This window comes from Oryzias latipes, chromosome 15, assembly GCF_053564925.1.
Source record: "Oryzias latipes strain Hd-rR chromosome 15, Olatipes_Hd-rR_3.1".
Classification (NCBI taxonomy): Eukaryota; Metazoa; Chordata; class Actinopteri; order Beloniformes; family Adrianichthyidae; genus Oryzias; species Oryzias latipes.
This window is the reverse complement of record NC_136251.1, coordinates 30,084,951-30,103,574: the sequence shown is the minus strand read 5'-3', so window position 1 is coordinate 30,103,574 and position 18,624 is coordinate 30,084,951. Positions and strand designations below refer to the sequence as shown.

The 18,624-nt window shown below is 39.9% G+C and overlaps 2 protein-coding genes across 2 annotated transcripts; one reads left to right on the top strand and one right to left on the bottom strand.

Annotated features, from left to right (window-relative positions):
• Positions 1-572: 572 nt before the first annotated feature.
• Positions 573-6,324, bottom strand: spast (spastin). Its single transcript, XM_011484704.4, has 16 exons — positions 6,006-6,324; positions 5,850-5,933; positions 5,677-5,760; positions 3,376-3,530; positions 3,160-3,290; positions 2,990-3,083; positions 2,841-2,915; positions 2,676-2,747; positions 2,523-2,598; positions 2,003-2,094; positions 1,849-1,928; positions 1,721-1,763; positions 1,560-1,639; positions 1,415-1,485; positions 1,298-1,338; positions 573-1,225 (listed from the first exon to the last, which is right to left on the bottom strand). Exons 1-16 carry the CDS (start codon positions 6,124-6,126, stop codon positions 1,100-1,102), a joined length of 1,425 nt encoding a protein of 474 aa, XP_011483006.1. The 5' UTR covers positions 6,127-6,324; the 3' UTR covers positions 573-1,099.
• A 1,208-nt stretch (positions 6,325-7,532) lies between these two features.
• Positions 7,533-18,198, top strand: memo1 (mediator of cell motility 1). Its single transcript, XM_023963096.2, has 9 exons — positions 7,533-8,017; positions 10,021-10,102; positions 10,175-10,243; positions 10,403-10,515; positions 10,748-10,859; positions 13,023-13,165; positions 13,252-13,328; positions 14,360-14,464; positions 15,533-18,198. The coding sequence occupies exons 1-9, from the start codon at positions 7,957-7,959 to the stop codon at positions 15,662-15,664; spliced, it is 894 nt and encodes a 297-aa protein (XP_023818864.1). The 5' UTR covers positions 7,533-7,956; the 3' UTR covers positions 15,665-18,198.
• Positions 18,199-18,624: the final 426 nt, after the last annotated feature.

Sequence of the window (18,624 nt, the reverse complement as noted above, 5' to 3'; positions counted from 1 at the left end):
CTTTTAGTGCCTCATCAGAATCAGTTAACTGGCCAAATATGAGTGCACAAGGACTCTAGTGACTTATGCTCTCAAGGACAAAAAGGTTTTTAAAAAGAAAAAGGGGGTTTCCAGACCAACCATTCACAACCGATTTCAACGGCAGGTGACTCCACAGCAACAAGTTGTCATTGCACCAAATGGTGGAAATACCTGGCATAGACACAGTTAATGTTTGCTATTTGGGGCAAACGTTATTGTCTTTAATTTCTGGGGAAATCAATATCAAATTAATGAAAATGGTGTTTTTATTTTCATTTACTAGTTCAGAATGAATGAGGACTGTGAGTGCTACCGTCTGTCCCTCTGCGATCTCATCGGATCGTAAATCCATCTGCATTTTTTATTTGTTTCGATTATCTGGGTGAATGACAGACGTTTTCCCCAGCAGGTTCTGACTTCCAGCTTTAACCTTTCAAACTGGAGCAAAAGAGGATTTCTGGTTGAATTTTGCCGTCTTGGAGCGCTCCCATGCTTCAACTGCTTGTGTTGTGCTGTTTACGGATATTTGGAGCAGATTGCAGAGACCAAGGTGATGAACAATGACGCCCTCAGAACCTTTATTGGTTTCATGAAAAGTCGTCAACTCTAAAAAGGAAAATAAAACTCCAAACTTTCAATAGAAATGCATTCAAGTGTCTGTTCTGGGCACCTAGATCTACTTTTGCAAATGAAAACCTTTTCCTCACTCATTAGGAAAAATAAATTAAAAACAAACACACAAACTTTGGAAACAATTCTCCCAATTATCACTTTTTAGCCAGCCCCAGTTTTAGAAAGCACTTGTTGAACATTCCCATCAATGTGCCCTTAGCTACAGAAAGGCAGGGACCTACAGAAACGTGCTTCCCTCTTTTGGGAAAAGCAGGAATGACAGGATGAACAATCGTTTTTCACAGAACAAAAGAGAAGTCAGGCAAAAAAAAAAAGAATAGGAGAACTAGAAAAAAATCTTTCCATAGGAAGGGGGAAATTATTTTTATAGTGCTGTTTTCACATTATTCACACGGCCTAAGAAGAATATTTCTCCCAGAAATATTCATGCTGCGTCGTCTCCGGCTCACAAAGATGACGTATCGCCGAACTCTTTATTCCATTTGGCGTACATGTCCAGAGTGGCAGGGCTAACGGTGGGCTTGATTCTCTTCAGAGAATCTTCAAAGTCTTTCTTCTGAATGTTTCTCACCTGGAAAACAGCAAAAAACACAGAGTGGAGAAGCGCAGAGATGAGGAAAGACCTGCGACGGCGTCAGCTTACCTCGCTAGCAGACATGTTTCGTACTTGGTCTGGGCCCAATTCTGCCGATCACAGATTTGACAGAACAATCAACAGCCGTTGGTGAAAAGTGTGAACCAGTGGAGTTTAAGCGCGTACCTCTGATGGGGCCGAGCGCCGCGTCCTTCGCCAACGATGTCAGGTCGCTTCCTGAAAATCCCGCCGTCACTCTGCGGAGAACATTCAGGGATTCACGCACAGAAGCGGCGCTCAGAGCGGTAAACGCTGGCAGTTTGACTCTTACTTTGAAAGGTAAGTGATGTCGTTGGTTCCCAACGGATTCCCGTGTTTCCCCAGAAGGTTTTTGAGCAGCGTGAATCTCGTCTGAGAAAATGCAAGTTTGACAAAAACACAATCCCATCTCCCATCTGTCACATGAACCAACAATGGATCACAAATAATTACCTTTTCATCTGGTAAAGACACATAAATCCTTTTTGCAAAACGCCTGTCGGGACAAACAGCAAATATTGAAAATATTGGCAATTTGTAAAAAATAAATAAAAAGCAAAGCTCAAAATCTGCGTTTAGACCTTAAAATTGCTTCGTCCAGCTCCTGCGGCCTGTTGGTTGCTCCCATCACCAGAACCCTGTCGTCCCCCCCGGACTGAACCTGAAACCCGCAGATGGCGTTGCATCAGAGCGGTGACAGATAGCGCCGTGGTCAAGTGTCCCTGCCTTTCTTACCCCATCAAACTCGATCAGGAACTCGGTTTTTAAGCGGCGGGAGGCGTCGTGCTCCCCTTCCCTCCTCTCACAGAGCAAGCTGTCTACTTCATCTGCCAGTCAAACACAAAGTTAATTAAGTTTTGGGCTAAAAATGACAGAAGAGCTAAAAGTTCCACTGATCATCTTCTGATCTATTGTCAAAGTGTTCCCTGTGGTCTTTTAATTAGCCAAAACCAGGATATAGTTTCTGCAGAGCGACAGGAGTTCATTAGAAATTTGCCTCCGACTTAGGGGCAGGATCAGAGGTGCTGGGCAACCCCGCCCCACTTCCCACCCGTGTTCCTGATAACTCAGAACAGGGAGCTTGTTTTTTTTTCTCCGATCTTTGTCAAAATACATTTTAACCCCTGGTCCCGATTTACAACAAATTGAATAAAAAAAAATACTCAGAAATGCAATTTTTATCTTAATTTTCTTAATGTGTGCCCTCAAGAACACGTTAAAAACACCATTTCCTTTAAAGAAGAGCAGTACGAACCGATAAATATGACAGAAGGCTGTAGTTCTCTGGCAACTGCAAAAAGCGCTCGTACAAGCTTCTCTCCTTCTCCCACCTGAGATGACAGAAAGGTTCAACCATGGCTGAAAGAGTTTTATGAGAAAATGCAGAAGATAAAAAACAATCTCTTACATATTTCGATGTTAAACTGGCGGCACTTATATTGAAGAATGTGGCGTTCGACTCTGCAGCGACCGCTTTGGCCTGGTAAGAAGCAGAAAGTCGTGAAAGCAGCAGATAGACTAAGTTGACTCCGAATTCTCCTGTTTGTTGTGGTGGAGGAAAGACTCCACCTACCAGCATGGTTTTCCCATTCCCCGGTGGGCCAAACAAAAGCAGACCCCGGGCGGGCGCTCTCAGGCCAGTAAACAGCTGAAGGGAGTTCATGAGAAAGTGTCAGACTCGGCATTCAGACAGAGCGGGTGAAGGCGGTTTCATACGATCACCTCTGGCCTCAAGGCGGGAAGGATGACAATTTCCTGGAGAGCTTGTTTAGCCCGAGCCTGACCTGCGATGTCATCGAAACAAACCGACGAGCCCCTGGGGTGAGCAGAAGGAAGATGTAGCCGCGTGTCACTGGAATAAAACGTGTTTAAAACAACCTGCGTTTGAATACCGATCCACTATTTCATTCATGATCAAATTGGCCAGTTTGCTGTCCACGTTCTTGAAGTTCTTCATGTCCCTCTTTGGCTGCTGTTTCACAGTGGGTCTTCCGTTCTGAGTTCTTCCTGTTCGGGAAACATCCTACAGGCGATCGAATCAGACAGCAAGTATTACACAACACTACAAAACATTAATGTGAATAAATAAAATCTACAATATAGGTCACCTTTGAGTCAGTGGTTCTGGATTGGGGTCTAGCGACAGAAGAGGGCTTGAAGTTTGTGGATCCTCCTGCTGATGAAGTGCTGCTTTTGGGTTTAGTTTGAGACAAACCAGTGGCTGGAGGTGGACTGCTCTTCTTTTTAGAAGCCAACGTCTTCTCTGGAAACAAAAACCCAACAGAAGTTAGCGAGGATTTGTTAACAGCAGAGAATCCAAACAAGCAAAATACCATTAAATGACACCCAATTAAAAAACGTATCGATCAAGTAATTATTGGCATGGAAGGGAAATAATTGGGGGGGAAACTGACAAAAACATTTATGTAAAAACGTGTAGAAAGTGTGAAAGAAAAGCTGAACTGAGTGGATGAAAAGTAGCGGTCGCTCATTTATTCCTGCAAAAAACACAATTCACTGTGTGGAAAAAAGAAAGGATCTATAAAATTGCAGTGTTGGTTAAAACTGATAAATAATCATCAACTTTTGCTGCAAAAGCATTGATGGGGACATTTGGTTCATTGTGAGATATTTATTGGTAAAATCCTGATTGAATTTCATTTTTTATCCATTTATCTGCTGAATGTTCGCCGTTACTCTGAGAAGGACAATAAAACGTTTATTAATGTTTAGGACGGTTTTTGAGAAAAACAAACACAACATATTATTGAAGGAACATTTCTGTTCAGAGAATGGAAGTCAGACAGAGGTTAACCTGAAGCCAATCCCAAAGAAGTGAATGAAATCATGATAATAGGTGTGTGCAAAGTGCAAATGTCTGGTGTTTGACCAGAAGCATCGTCACCCAACTAGAGCAACAAGACTTTTTGGGGTTTTGAACATGTTCTGGTGGCATTTTTCTAAAGAAAGTTAAGAATTTCTTTATGCAAATTGTTGCGAAGCAGCAGCAGACGAAAAAAATCCTGTAAGCAAACGATCGTATTTGTGACGTAGAAAATGCGCTGGGCGGGGCCACAAGCTTCCTGGTCTGAGCTCTCAGCAAAACATGAATATGTCTTTTTTCAGCCTTATTGATTCTTTTTTTTTTGTTCTGTTGTGATTTTCACACAACAACAATAGATAATAGTGTATTAACACATATCTAACAGGGGGGTATTCCAGGAAGCATGTTTAAACTACCCTGACTTTAAGCCTGAACTCTGGCTGAAATCCACCTGAACTTGCTTACTCTGGGTATGTCGGTTCCAAAAGAGTGGATATGAGTTAGCATAATTACGCTGGAATTGGTAACCCTGGGTTAATGGAGGTACATAAAGACATTCTCAATGGATCGCCGATTTACGGAGTCACCATGGAAACGCGTGGAGAAAAAAAAGAGAGCGCTACACTTCAGTGAAACGGAGTCTGAGATTTTAATGACGGCGTATGAAGATTATACGTCCATCAAAAAAGTAATAGAGAGATTCTGCTTGGAGAAAAAGAACGGACAAAGTAAACACACAAGTTTCTATCTCATTTCTATTTTCATTGTGACGCAAATATATATATAACTTATCCAACTTAAATGAATTACTTCAATTGGTAACAAGTAATTAAGTTAAAATTATTCAACCTAATTTTTTACATCTATCAAGCTCAATTTTATAAAACTCAAATGTACATATTTATCTAACTAAATGTAATTTTACTCCAATTCAATTAATTGTTTTTCCATCTTAATTTATTATACTTCTTGATATCTCATATGTCTAAGTTTGAGCCGACAGATATACTCATTTTTAAAAAAAAGAAAATAGCTATATAGCATTAAATTATTTGCCATTTCTCCAACTTTACTACACCAGTTGGCAGTAGGGCTGGTAAATAACCTCATCATCCTCTCACTCCTGGTGCAGAAAGAATGCCATGCTGCTTCACCTCTGTGAAAACAAACTAACCTTCAACTTAACCTGCTCCACACCAGGTTATGTTCAGAGCATAAGTTGCTATGGCAACTTGACATACTCTGAAACATACCTCCATTTCTGGAACCGAAAGCTGAGGTTTTACGCTTCCTTAGCCTCAAACTTACCGTGGTAACTAGCATAACCTGCATTCTGGAATACCCCCCTGGTTCTCTTTGTGTTGCTTTTATTTTATTTTTGTTTTTCTCCATTGTGTCTCTGTATTTGTTTACATGGAAAGTACTATTGCATTTTGTACAAATCCATCAAATACAGGAGACATATTAGTCTAATGACTATTTTGACCTTAGTATGTGACCTGAAATGAGCCAGGCTTCAGAACAAAGTGGACTTTTTTTCTTATCTGCACTTAAACTGTAAACTTCGGACCTCAGGGCAACTTACCCAACAAAGCCAGCCTGTCTCTAGCCATGGTAAGATTGGCTACCATTTTATCCTGTAGTCTCTTAGCTCGATCATACTGTTCTCCTGGAGAGAGAAAAAAAGCACACAAAAAAGCTGTAAAGTGGTTTTAAGTTCACGTCTATCCTCCTTCCGGTTGCTACACGGACGGATACCTTGGACAGTTATCTCCACAGCAATGCCCCTTTCTAGCTCAGCAATCCCCTTCTTGTACCACGGCACAGCATCTCCCTTCTCTCCTGTCGTCACACAAGGCGGGTCACAGACGGTCGACAAGAGTCGTTGTCGAGACACGACCACCGTAAACAAACCTGTGTCGTCTTCGTCGATCCTCAGTGCCTTCGATATAAACTCAAACGCCTGCTTGTGGTGGTTTTTGATCAGTTCGCCGCTGTCTTTACCCCTGGCTTGTTGTTGTATTTTAGCAGACATGACTCTGACTGTTCCGGCTGCTCCCCTGCTCTCCGTTCAAACGCAGTTGGTTTGCGCTAACAGGGCCGCATCTAACCCAAAAGCTCAACTTTACACGGTACTGTTTGTTTTTGTAACTCGAATCCGGTAACAACAAAACCGAAACATCGCTAGCTTCCGCCTGTCTGGGAGAAAGCTCCGCCCCCTCGTTCTGAGAAGTGTTTTCAAGGCACTGCCGCTGACCACACCGCCCCCTGCTGGAGCGGCGTAAGATTGCAGCAACTTTATTCTCTTTTTAACTATTTGATTGATAACACACAAATTCCCTTCTAGAAATCCTAGAATTTTTGGAAATGTCAAAATGTCATTTTTGAAGTTCAAGGCGACTTTAAATATAAACACCCTACAGCCAATATACAACCAAAAAAAGATACGGAATATTGCCGGTTTAATTTTAACTCCATTGAAAGACAACAAATAAAACTATTTGACAATCATTAAATTTATTTGATCAAATATTTATTTTGTGTACTGCAAAAATTATTGCAATTAAGTCCATTTATAATTAAGGGAATTTAACCTGTTAAGAAGATGGCATCATTTTCTTTCATCTTTGTTAATATTTTTCATTTTCCAATCAATGTATGACTTTATATCTGAAACAGGTTGGACATGTTTTGTGATTTTTATTATCTTATACCTTTAATTTTAATGCTCATAATAAACCAATAAAATTGAATTTAACAATTTTTTTTATTATATTTGACAAGTATTGCTATAAAAATGTTTGAATTAACATTACACTAAAACATTTCTGTTCAGGGTCTGAAAAAATGTTGAACAACCTCCAAATAAAAGTAAGAATAAAAATGTTAAAGACAGCTTAGATGAAGTAGAGCTTTAATAGTCTGTATTTTAAGTTACAGATAGGGAAGAAAAGTTAATTGATTTAAAGAGTATGTGGGGAAAAAAGCAGTTAAAGGCAAAATTAAATAATACGTAATTTGAATAATGTGAACATTTTCTTTCTAAAAGTAAAGAAACTTATTGTTGTAGTTTTTTTGTTTAACAAAAAAAACATCATGGTAGATATAAATTCAGTGTTGTTTTTTATCTTTTAAATGTTTTTGTAATGATCAAAAAGTGAGTAATATTTTTTTTATTAAAACATATGTAATAAGTACAAATTTGTAATGAGTAGTGTTTTTTGTCTAAGAAATCTGTAATGAAAAAAATGTTTCTGTAATAAATAAATAAAATGTGATAGATAAATTATTTTTTAATAAATAAAATTAATATATATGTATATTTAAATATTGTAATAAATATAAATGTATTTTTCTTCTCGTTCAAGAAATTGTATGGCAACCCTCCCGGGACTGGCTCCGCCTCCTGCAGTGAAACCACCAATCAAAACGCAGGACGTCACTTTGATTACAGTTTTCTTTTACCTGGTTCTTCACAGCGTTCAGTAATCTTCTGATTCTGGCAGTGACAACAGTCTAGCTTTAATACATTTGGTCCGTGTTGGTCTGGGTTGGACAACAATCTATTTTTGATTTATATCTTTTCATATTTGCTGATAAAAACAGCGAGACAGTTAAGTTGTTGACCTAACCTAAAAAACCGGCATCTAAACGGGCCGGCTGCCAGTACATTAAGCTCGTTAGCTAGCAAGCTACACTGCCTTACAGTGAAACTGCCCTTTGTCTTTTTAGTAGGCAAGTTAGCTAGCAGGAGCGTTTTTGCCCTCTCTGGGACAACTGAGCAGAACGTATCGGTTTAGTTTTATTATTTTTATTTTCTTATAAACATCTTCAGCGAACCAAGATAGGCAGCTTGGGAACCAAGATGTCGAATCGAGTGGTGTGCAGAGAAGCAAGTCACGCCGGGAGCTGGTACTCCGCTTCGGGTAACTGTCAAAACAGCACGGTCCGCGTTAGCATAATGCTATCTGATCATCATGTACATTTCTTTCCTTGACACGATTTGTGAAGCATTAATATTGTCGCTTTTATGGCTTTCCCAGTCTACAACATTTACGAATTAATAGGTGATCTAGAGCAAAGATGACAATAGTCCGCAGTGTGGTGAACACTAATCCATGATCCAGCAGATGGTTTTTAAAAAAAAAGTCGCCCGGTTAGCATTTATCCGACAATCTTCACCTCAATTCTCCCAAAATATTCGCTAACTGAATCCATGTCGCTAGGTGAACTCTAAGGCTGACATGTCACTATAAAAACGAACGTAATTCTCGATTAGAAGACCTTTAGTTAGCTAGCTATGAAGCTAAAACCTTCCTGGCCTAGCATGCTAACAGTTTTGCTACACCAAAAAAACCGTCCACAGAGCTTGCTAAACGACTTTTATTCACTCCACTGGAGTAGTTTTGAGTTTATTCCACTCCAGTTGTTTTGTGTAAAAGTTCATGTTCTTGCAAAGCAAAACACTTGACACTGACAAAAACCAAAACAAAACTAAAATATGATTGTTTTGGTTGTTGCTGCTTCATCCCTTCCCCCATTTTTTGAAGCCCTGTTTTTTACCCCTCATGTCAGCCCATTTCCTTTTCCAAAAACCAGTTTGCTGCTCCGTCAAAGACGAAGCACAACAGTTTATTGCGACTTAAAAAAAAACATCTTATTGTAAGCGCATGCTTCAAATCAAACTTTATTTATAAAGCACTTTCAGACAGAGGCAACACAAAATGCTTCACATAATAAAAGCCTTTTTCCAACTTAAAGACCCGCTCCGATGAAAATCATTTTTTATTGTTACGTGTTCTTGTGATCTTTTTTAAATGATAGAGGACATATAAGTAGAAAATCAAGCTCGAAATTGCATTTCTGATTGTTTTATTTCTTCAAATCATTATATGAATCAGGATCAGGCCAAAAAATGTCGTTTGAAAAACAAAATATTTGTGACAAAGTACTCTGGGCGAGACACTGCTTCCCTTTTGTTGGACCGGTAATGTTAGGTCATGTGCGTGAGGGGCTGCTAGCTAGCGGGAGAACGTGTAAACAGAGAGCTCTCAGCAATGGGGATGGGAGGTCCTCCACGGCAACGGTCCCGCCCACAAATCAGAGGCGAATTTCTAATGAACTCCTACCGCTGTGAAAACAACACAGGATGTTGGGTAAAAACGCCATAATCCTAATTAATAGACCACTGGGAACACTTTGAAAATGATGATCGGAGTGGGACTGTAAATATATAAATCACGTTAAAATGAAAAGCGTGGTTAAATTGTCACACAGCATAACTGTAGTCACGACTGAATACCTGTTATTTGACTACATGCGTATGTTATTGACATGACCCAACAATTATTAACATCAGTAAATATTATTTTAGTGCAGTTACTTTTTTACATACAAAAGAGAAGTAGTTTACATCTAATTTACTGAACGAGAATGCAAAATTCTAATTCATTGTGTTATGATTAGTTATTGATTTGGAGGGATCTTTTGTCTGCGGAATATAATGATTAAATTGTATATATAAATGGATTAATAGCTTTTTATTAATGGTTTCAACTATGGATCCAACTATTTACTTCCCCCTTGATTTGGTTCAATCTTTGATTTTTTTTTTTTTTTAGTCACAGTTTTGTTTTGGTTCAAAATATGATTTGATTTTACAAAAAATCTAAAAAAAAAAAAAAAATTTGTTGCGGTTCAAGTCACAATCAGGAAAACCTTTCACTTGGCTTATGCTAAGCCTTGTGTGATGTAATAAAACAATAATTCTTCTTAAGTCTAGCACAACTCTATACTTTGGATGTAAACGTACTGGTATTCAGTCGTTAATCAGAAATGCATTGTATTTTCTCGTTTACCCTCAACAATTACTACTTATTCTAGAGACCGTAAATAATGAATTTGCATGCTTGTTGTTAAATGTTTGCAGGATCCCAGCTGAATGCACAGTTAGAAGGCTGGCTGTCCCAAGCGCAGTCGACCATCAGACCCGCCAGAGCCATCATAGCGCCGTAAGAGCATCATAAAACGCTCTCGACTTCCTTCTATGTTTTCATTCTATACTGACACGTGTTTGTCTGCAGTCATGCTGGCTACACCTACTGTGGTGCTTGTGCAGCACATGCCTACAAGCAGGTTGATCCCTCTATTACGTAAGTGGCGTAGCTTTGTGCACCAATTCTTCATCTTTCCGTGTTTTTGCAGACTCCATTGCATTCGTCCTCCACGGAGCATGTGCTCATGTAGACTGCAGCGAGGGTGGAGGGGCTTTTTTGTCTGAAATGAGTGAGATTGATTGCTGGTTCTTTCAGTCGTAGGGTGTTCATCCTGGGACCTTCACACCATGTGCCGCTCTCCCGCTGTGCCCTGTCACCTGCAGACATCTATAGAACTCCTCTGTATGACCTGAGGATCGACCAGAAGGGTATTTACTCCTCTATGACTCCATTTTTGTAGCATTTTAGTGAGAAAAGAATCCACAATTCGTATGGTATTCCATCATTTTTAATGGTATTCATTTTCTATAACAAAATGTGTTTGTGACTTTCCTGAATAAACTTGTTTTTCTTTTTTCTCTGGTATTAATTATCACAGTTTCTAAGTTAAATAAGTAAACATTAAGAATGATTTACTGACTGCTTTGTTTTCTCTCTTAGTTTATGCGGACCTCTGGAAAACTGGACTGTTTGAAAGAATAAGTATGCAGATCGACGAAGATGAGCACAGTATTGAAATGCATTTGCCTTACACTGCTAAAGCCATGGAGAGGTAATGTCCACCCAGAAAACAAATAAAAACCCTTTTTTTATTTGAAATAAAGGAATATTGATCATGATTTATATCTGATACAATATGAGATAAAGCTGAAACTCTAAAATAGAATAATCACAATTTTTAAAAACTTCATTAAAACATCCCTGTGTAGTAAAATATAACAAACATTAATGATAATATATCACAACTTAATGTAAATACAGCCATTTTGTTTACAACAGGCCAATATTTTTGATCAAATGAATTATTTTTATCTTTTTTTGTTGACCTTTTTCAGATGAATACAAACAGAGTGCCCTGTTTTTTTTTATTTGCGTTTTTTTTTTCTTCTTTCTTTCTCTTTCGGCTTTTCCCATCAGGGGTCGCCACAGCGAATCATCGTTTTCCACCTCACTCTATCATGAACATCTTCTACCCTAACGTTAGCCAACTTCATGTCCTCTGTTAAGACATCCATATATCTCCTCTTTGGCCGTCCTCTCGCCCTCCGGCCAGGCAGCTCCATCTCCAACATCCTTCTACCAATATATCCACTATCCCTCCTCTGAACATGTCCAAACCATCTCAGTCTGGCTTCTCTGACTTTGTCGCTAACACAGGCAACATGAGCCGTCCCTCTGATGTACTCGTTCCTTATCCTGTCTAACCTGGTCACTCCTAAGGAGAACCTCAACATCTTCATCTCTGCTACCTCCATCTCAGCCTCTTGTCTCTGTCTCACTGCTACCGTCTCTAACCCATAGCGTTTTTTTTTTCTTAATCTACCTTATATCTTCTCTTCTGAACACATTTTCTCTGTCTTTTTAACTTTACAATAACATTTTCACTCATTTCTCTCATCTTTAAAGTCACAAAGTTCAAACTTTCAATGAAAAGTAATTTTTTTGTTTTATAGATTTAAAACAAAGATCTGATCGCGATAGAGAATGTTTTAAACTCTGGTTAACTGAAAACCGTCTGTACAGGAGAAACGGCTCAGAGGAGATCGACACAATTTACAGCCAATCAGGCTGCAGAACACAGCGAGGCGTAAAAGAGAAAAATAAATAGTAAAATTTTTGCCACCACATTACGAACAAAAATCGCACTTTTGAAATCAAAGCGTCCTCAATTGCAAACAAAATGCTCAGTTTTAGAAACAGAACTTTCAATGTTGCAAATAGAAATACTAAATGTTTGCTTTCAAAATACATTCTTGCGACATAAAAGTTTTCTGATGTCTTGTCACTCGTCTCACTTTTTCTCCATCGTTGATTTTGTTTTTGATACGTTTCAGTTTGACAAAAAAAGAAACATTAAAAGTGAAAAATGCCATTTATTCTGCTGAATACATTAAGTCTACTTTGGTGAGCCATCATTCCTTTCTTTACTTACTACTGCTGCTAATCGAATCTAAAACACTTTTGTGCAGCATAAGATAACATGTGCTGTAAATGTTTTACTTTTTAATTTTTATAACAAACAGATCTTAAGGAAAATCCAACTTCTTAGCAATATTTTGCTCAGGGGGATTTCTCCATCACACCGGCCTGTTTAGCGTCATGTCAGCAGATAAACTTTGAAGTTTTTTACGGTTTCAGGAGATTTTCAACCATAAATTCATACCACATAAAATCTAATCAATACTAAAAGAAAGTATGAATTATTTTAAAAATAATTCAAAATTTTTCTGCAAAAAGATGCCGAATTTAAGATATTTGGTTCAGCTTCTGAGACACCACGATAGATCAATGGAGCGATTTGATTGGATGGAATCTAGACAAATCAGCATGAACCCTCTTGTTTGTGATTGGCTGTTTGGTGGCAGAATTGTCACAGATATCAAAGATGGGGGGGCAAGCGAGATGAGCGACAATGCATCAGAAAACTTTAGTGTCGCAAAAACACATTTTGGAAACAATATTTGAAAGTTTTGTTTTTAGAAAACTTAATATTTTGTTTTCAGTTTAGGAAATTTCTATCTAAAAACTATGTTTTTTTGTTGGCAATGTGGTGGCAGAAATATCACTTGATAAACGGGAAAAGTGGGCGGCGGGAGCATGTGTTGATGCTGGAGTCTGCACGCTATTCCACTGAACATAAACACATCGATCGGCACTGAGATTGTTTTCTACTGGGGAGTGAAACCTCAGCATAAAAGGTGATGTGATGTTGCAGCCACAAAGACGAGTTCAGCATCGTTCCTGTGCTCGTGGGCGCTCTCAGCGAGTCCAAAGAACAGGAGTACGGGAAGCTGCTCAGCAAGTACCTGGCAGACCCCACCAACCTCTTCATCATCTCATCGGACTTCTGCCACTGGGGTACAGACGTTCAGCGTTGGGAGGGAAAGCTGTGTTTGTGATCATGACGCCTGAGCTTGGGCTTGTGCTGCCGTGTTTCTTTGAAGGTCAGCGGTTCCGCTACACGTACTACGATGAATCTCAAGGGGAGATCTACAGGTCCATCGAGAACCTGGATAAGATGGTAAATCCACCAAGACGCCGCCTCACTTTGGATTTACACACACATGGCTGTAGAGGTTAAAAGGACGGTGGTCTTTTTCTGCTACAGACAGCGTTTGGACCAGCACACGTGTAGCGTGATCGGTTTTATTGTCATTTGGATTTATGTTTTATTTTCAATCAACTTTATTTTTATACCAATATTCATGTCTCAAATGCTCCAATAAAATGTATTCAAACAACAAACAGAACAGAAAAAATAAGAATGAAAAGTGATGTATGGAAATGCTGAGACACATATTTAATATGATTTAAGTCAAAACAAAACTATTTTTTATAATTTAGCATGAAAATATATCCCACCGTTAAAATAACATTTGAAATAAACTGTAAGAGTATTTAAAATAAGTCTGTTGTAAACAATCACATGTTCAAATAATAAATAATTATTTTATTCATGAGAATAGACCCCAAAGATTGTTGATAATGATAATAATAATAAAAGGATTCTGTGCTTTTATTTCATAAAACATACTCCATCTTCTTTTTCAACAATACCGATAAAAACATTAAAAAATGGATATTAAAAGTAAGGGTTGGAAGTCTGTTATATAAGGAAAACTTCATAAAGTAATTTTCTTTAATTGCGCCATAATGCCAGGATTTAAAATAAAAGGATCTCAAAATGAGGCTTTTTACAGCAATTATCAGGTTAAAAATAATTCCAATAGAAAATAAATTAGTTTAATCGATTACAGGTGACGATTCATTAACGGCCTGGCAGCACTAATTATGACTGAACTGTGGAAAAATAGGTTTAACAGTTAGCAATGTTCTTTTCTTTAAATCTTTTCAGAAATTTCAAATGAAAGCGACGGAGCTTTGATCACAAAGAACAGTTGTGTTCAACTTAGGAGTTTAGTTTACCGCACTAAAGATCACGCGAAAAGTTATTCTGTGCCAGTTACAGCGAATTGAGCTCATTTATTGCTATGATCAATATGGGTTCCATTGTTCTTATTGTTGAGTTTCTTCTCTGCTTTTATTGTTTAGGGGATGAGCATTATAGAGCAGTTGGATCCCATGTCTTTCACCAACTACCTAAAGAAGTACCGGAACACCATCTGCGGGCGTCACCCCATCGGAGTCCTGCTAAACGTAAGTGGCAGGAAGGCGGAGTTTCTAAAGTCGCGACAAATCTCACCCCAACCCGCTCTAGTGTGAACAGGAGGAGGACTGGAATTCTGTGTCTCAATTAAAAACAAACCTGTTCATCGCACGGCTACGGTGGCCCTGAAGCTCAAATCACAAAAGCAAATCCCTCACACTAAAGATCAGAGTGACAATTAAAAAAAAAAAAGAAATAAACAAAATTACGTTTTAGAAATGAAAACAAAAATTCTCAAACTTTTCAGGAAACAAAAGTGATCTCCAGAAATCCAAACATGGTGAAAATAAAACAGAATAAGAAAGCGGAAAAAGGAGGTATTATGGGAAATCGCTGGTTGGACGATGAGTTTTGAGGAAGACTAGGATATTGTTCTCTTGTGAAGTTGTCTAATGGCCCAGGTCTCCCTTAAAAAAGAGATCTTGTGGGATTTCCTGATGAAATAAAGGTTAAATAAAAGAATAAAATATGTCAAACTTCTTGTTGAAAGGTGAAAAAAACGCCATCATCTAATCAGCGACGTGCCACAGTGCCCACCCTTTCCAGTCTCTGATTTTGTCTCGTTTCGATTTTTGGAAAATCCTTTTATTTGTATTTTACAATTTACTTTCTAAAATATAATCTTTCATTATCTGCTTTGCTGTTTTAATTGTCATCATGATTTTGCTTGTTTTTGTGATTTGTTGGTGTGGTTTGGACTTCAGGGCCACCGCAGATGGATGCCGCTCTTAGACTCTCTCGTCATGTTTCCTGTGTTTTGACCGGGGGTGGAGATACGGGGGGGGGGGGGGGGGGGGGGGGGGGGGGCGGTACAGCTGCCCCTCCAGCAGAACGCTCCGGCCTACTTTGTTTAGTCAATGTGATCACATTATTGACAAAGATGAAGAAATCCTCACTGCAAGCTTTCACTAAGCTTTGCAAAAGCCACCAGCGTATTTTTGACCCTTTCATCTGTAATGACCTTCCATTCTGGTGTGTTGCCGCCCTTTCCAATGTCTTCTGCCCCCACGCCATATAAAACGTGCTGGTTTTGACGGCGGCGTGTTGCTGTTTTGCAGGCCGTGGCGGAGCTCCGGAAGGCCGGTTTAGAAATGAACTTCTCTTTCCTGAACTACGCCCAGTCCAGTCAGTGCAGGAACTGGCAGGACAGCTCCGTGAGTTACGCCGCCGGGGCGCTCATCGTCCATTGAGGTCAACTCCCATGGGAGCCACCGCAGCCCCCCCCCCCCCCCCCCCCATCCCCCCGCCCTCAATATCTATCGCCATAACGCGGCCCACACCCCCCTCCTTTACCCCCAGGTACCCCCTCTATTTGCGGGAAAGACCCAGATACTGAAAGCCAATAAAAACCATTTCCTCCATCAGTTTTCTCCCAAAGCGTCCGGTTGAAGTTCAGTTTTAAGGGAGGACGGGCCGGTTTTCCTTCGGCTCGACGCTTTAAACGAGACGCCGCAGAGGTTTCCATCTTCTGATCATTCTGACAGCATCGAGGTTCGGTCATCACGCCGCAACGTTTTCCTGTTTCCTTGTGTGTTGAAATAAACAGCAGATCTGAATAGACAATGGTCAAATGTCGGCAGATGAAAACGAGTCCGACGCTTGAAGTGAACATTTAACGTGAGCTTTGAAAACAGCCACGGGTTTTGCTGTGATCAGATGTAAACTTAAGGGCTGCACCCAACATAGTTAGCCGATTCCCTTCTGTACAAAACCAAAAACATGATGTTAGAGACCAGGCTTAAGACATATATGCTAATTTTATTCTTTTTTGTTATTTTTCATATTCGTATCTTTATTAGTAGTACTTTCATTTACTCAACTATTGTGTAGATATGAAAAACACCTCCAGCTCAGAAGCTTTGAACATGGTTTTCCCAGTAGATCCAAATCAATCTTTTTCTATTCTTCTGTTCTAGACAATGTCTTCTGTTAGAAACTCACTCCCCTAAAAGAGGCAGATCTTCAGTTTAGGCCTGAATGAAGTCAAAAAGCAGAAGAAACGTTACAATCGGAGCTTCTGCGTCGATAAAACCTGCATCCGTGCTCTGGTTCGGAGCTCCTTCTGCTCCCGTGGATATAAAGATCCCTAAAAGAAAAGGTGGAAATGTTCTATTCTGGCTTTTGTTTCCAGTTTGAGGAATGACTGCAGGAGGGGGCTCTCTGACAGAAACAGCCATGAGTATGAAGGGAAGCACAAAGCCTACAGTTTGCTGTTGATGGTCGTTTTGACAGATTGATCGAACCATGTGACCAGTGGGAGTCGGGTTAGACAAAAATGGACCTAAATTTAGGGGAACCAACAATAGCTACGTTTCCATTGTACATAGATGCAAAACTTGATTTAAAAAAAACTTATTTTCACAATTTCACTGCTTCCATTAAACAAACCAACTCATGTAATGAGAAACACGGCGACAGACGTGAACAATACTTTGAATTCCACCGCATACGTTCACATTTCCGCCATGGCACTAGCGCTCATCGTCACCTGTCAAAGGAGACGTTGGCGTCTTCTTCAGGCCGTGAGCGGCGAGCTCCTTACAGGTGGGAGGGGCTACGGATGAAGCCGTTTTGGGAAATGGTAGTTGGTGATTTTCCAGAGGATCTGTAAATTCCACATGAGTCGCTCAACTGTTGATGAGCTGAGTGACGTCTGGGACCTCTGGTGGCGCCCGCCGTTCAGCGCCCAAGGCCGCCAGGGTTATCTGGTTGTTGGTCATGTGACTCATTTAATTTAAAAAAAAAGGCGTTTCCATGGCAGTTTTGTGAAATATGTACATGCGCCTAAAAAAAACACAAGTGCAACAACTATTATTTGATAATTCAATTCAATTTTGTTTTATTTGTATAGCCCAGATTCACAACAACAGTCGTCTCGATGGGCTTTGTATCGCGAGTTTCCCCCCCAAAATTGACCTGTTGTCATTTAGCGAATTTATTATTGCAAATCCAGTAGTCACAATTTTATTGTCAATGGAAGCGCAGCTAATGGTTCTGGTTGCATTCGATCCTTTCTCTTGATATTTGGTAAAAGGCAACAAAAACGGGATTTATGCACGGCGGTCCATTGAAAGACTTCCATGAGTCCCGATCCATGCCCCCAAAGCTGCATCTTCAGCGAAGCGGGTTTCTACCATCGCCGTTGCATCCTTCCTCTCAGCAAATGGGCACAGACTAAAAGTCCAAAGGCGCCTGAAGCTCCAGGCTCATTTTAAGGAAACTAGCAAAGCATGACACACTGTGCTACTGTGCCTTTTATCACTATTGCACATCGACTCACAAACCAGTCTTATTTTAGAATGTGTTCTCCACCCCCGGTTGTTTGTCTCTACCCCTCCCGTTAGCAGACAGTCCAGCTCCGTCTGCTCCGCGCAGCCGGGCTGTGTGCTCCGTCTGCTCTGCGCAGCCAGGCTGCGTGCTCCGTCTGCTGGTCTAAAATGGAACCAGCTCTTCTCTCCTCCCTCCAGCAGGGAGTGCTGTTCTGCTCCACCTCGTTCACGTGGAGAGGCGAAGGCTCAACCTCCAAAATGTCTGTTGTTTTCTGTTGATTTCCTTCTCGTTGTATGAATTGGACCGTTGCACATCATAAATCTGAACATACAGTGCTTAACTCCTCCCTCAAAGGAGTTTTGATCTCAGGTTCCACTGACAAAGCATCCCCAAAGGCTCTTCAGAAAAGGCCGAGGATTCATGTTACAAATGAAGTAAAATGTACTGAAAAGCATCTCTTCTCCGGTGTCGTTTGTCTGCTTTCACTGAGAAAAACCATAACTGTCAGTTTGTGCGTCACATTTGAGTGAAAACAACCTGTTAGCAGTTCAGAACCGTCTCCATCCCACAGCAGGAAAATCTCAAGCAGCTGTTAGTTATTATTGAGTGATTGATGGGTTTATTTCTATAAACAACAAAACAATAAAAAATAAAAATACACTGGTATATCAAAGATATTAATTAATAAAATGATTACAAAGAAAAAATATGCTGTCTACGTGACATAACTGCTGATAATCCTAAACATATTTGCACACAATGCACACACTCACAATAATTTAGTGAAAAACTTGGTGGATGTTTTATTGGGGCGATCAACGGACCTGATTTAGTGTTTTCCACATGATGGTCTCACGGTGTTCAATGTGTCGGTCTTACC

Bases quoted from the DNA above. Each gene is read 5' to 3' on its own strand.
- memo1 (XM_023963096.2), top strand. From the start codon at position 7,957: ATGTCGAATCGAGTGGTGTGCAGAGAAGCAAGTCACGCCGGGAGCTGG. The intron at 10,860-13,022 runs GTAATGTCCACC...GTGATGTTGCAG, and splicing joins ACTGCTAAAGCCATGGAGAG to CCACAAAGACGAGTTCAGCA. The intron at 14,465-15,532 runs GTAAGTGGCAGG...GCTGTTTTGCAG, and splicing joins CCATCGGAGTCCTGCTAAAC to GCCGTGGCGGAGCTCCGGAA.
- spast (XM_011484704.4), bottom strand. From the start codon at position 6,126: ATGTCTGCTAAAATACAACAACAAGCCAGGGGTAAAGACAGCGGCGAA. The intron at 2,916-2,989 runs GTGATCGTATGA...AACTCCCTTCAG, and splicing joins TTCCCGCCTTGAGGCCAGAG to CTGTTTACTGGCCTGAGAGC. The intron at 1,486-1,559 runs GTAAGAGTCAAA...TGTTCTCCGCAG, and splicing joins GACATCACTTACCTTTCAAA to AGTGACGGCGGGATTTTCAG.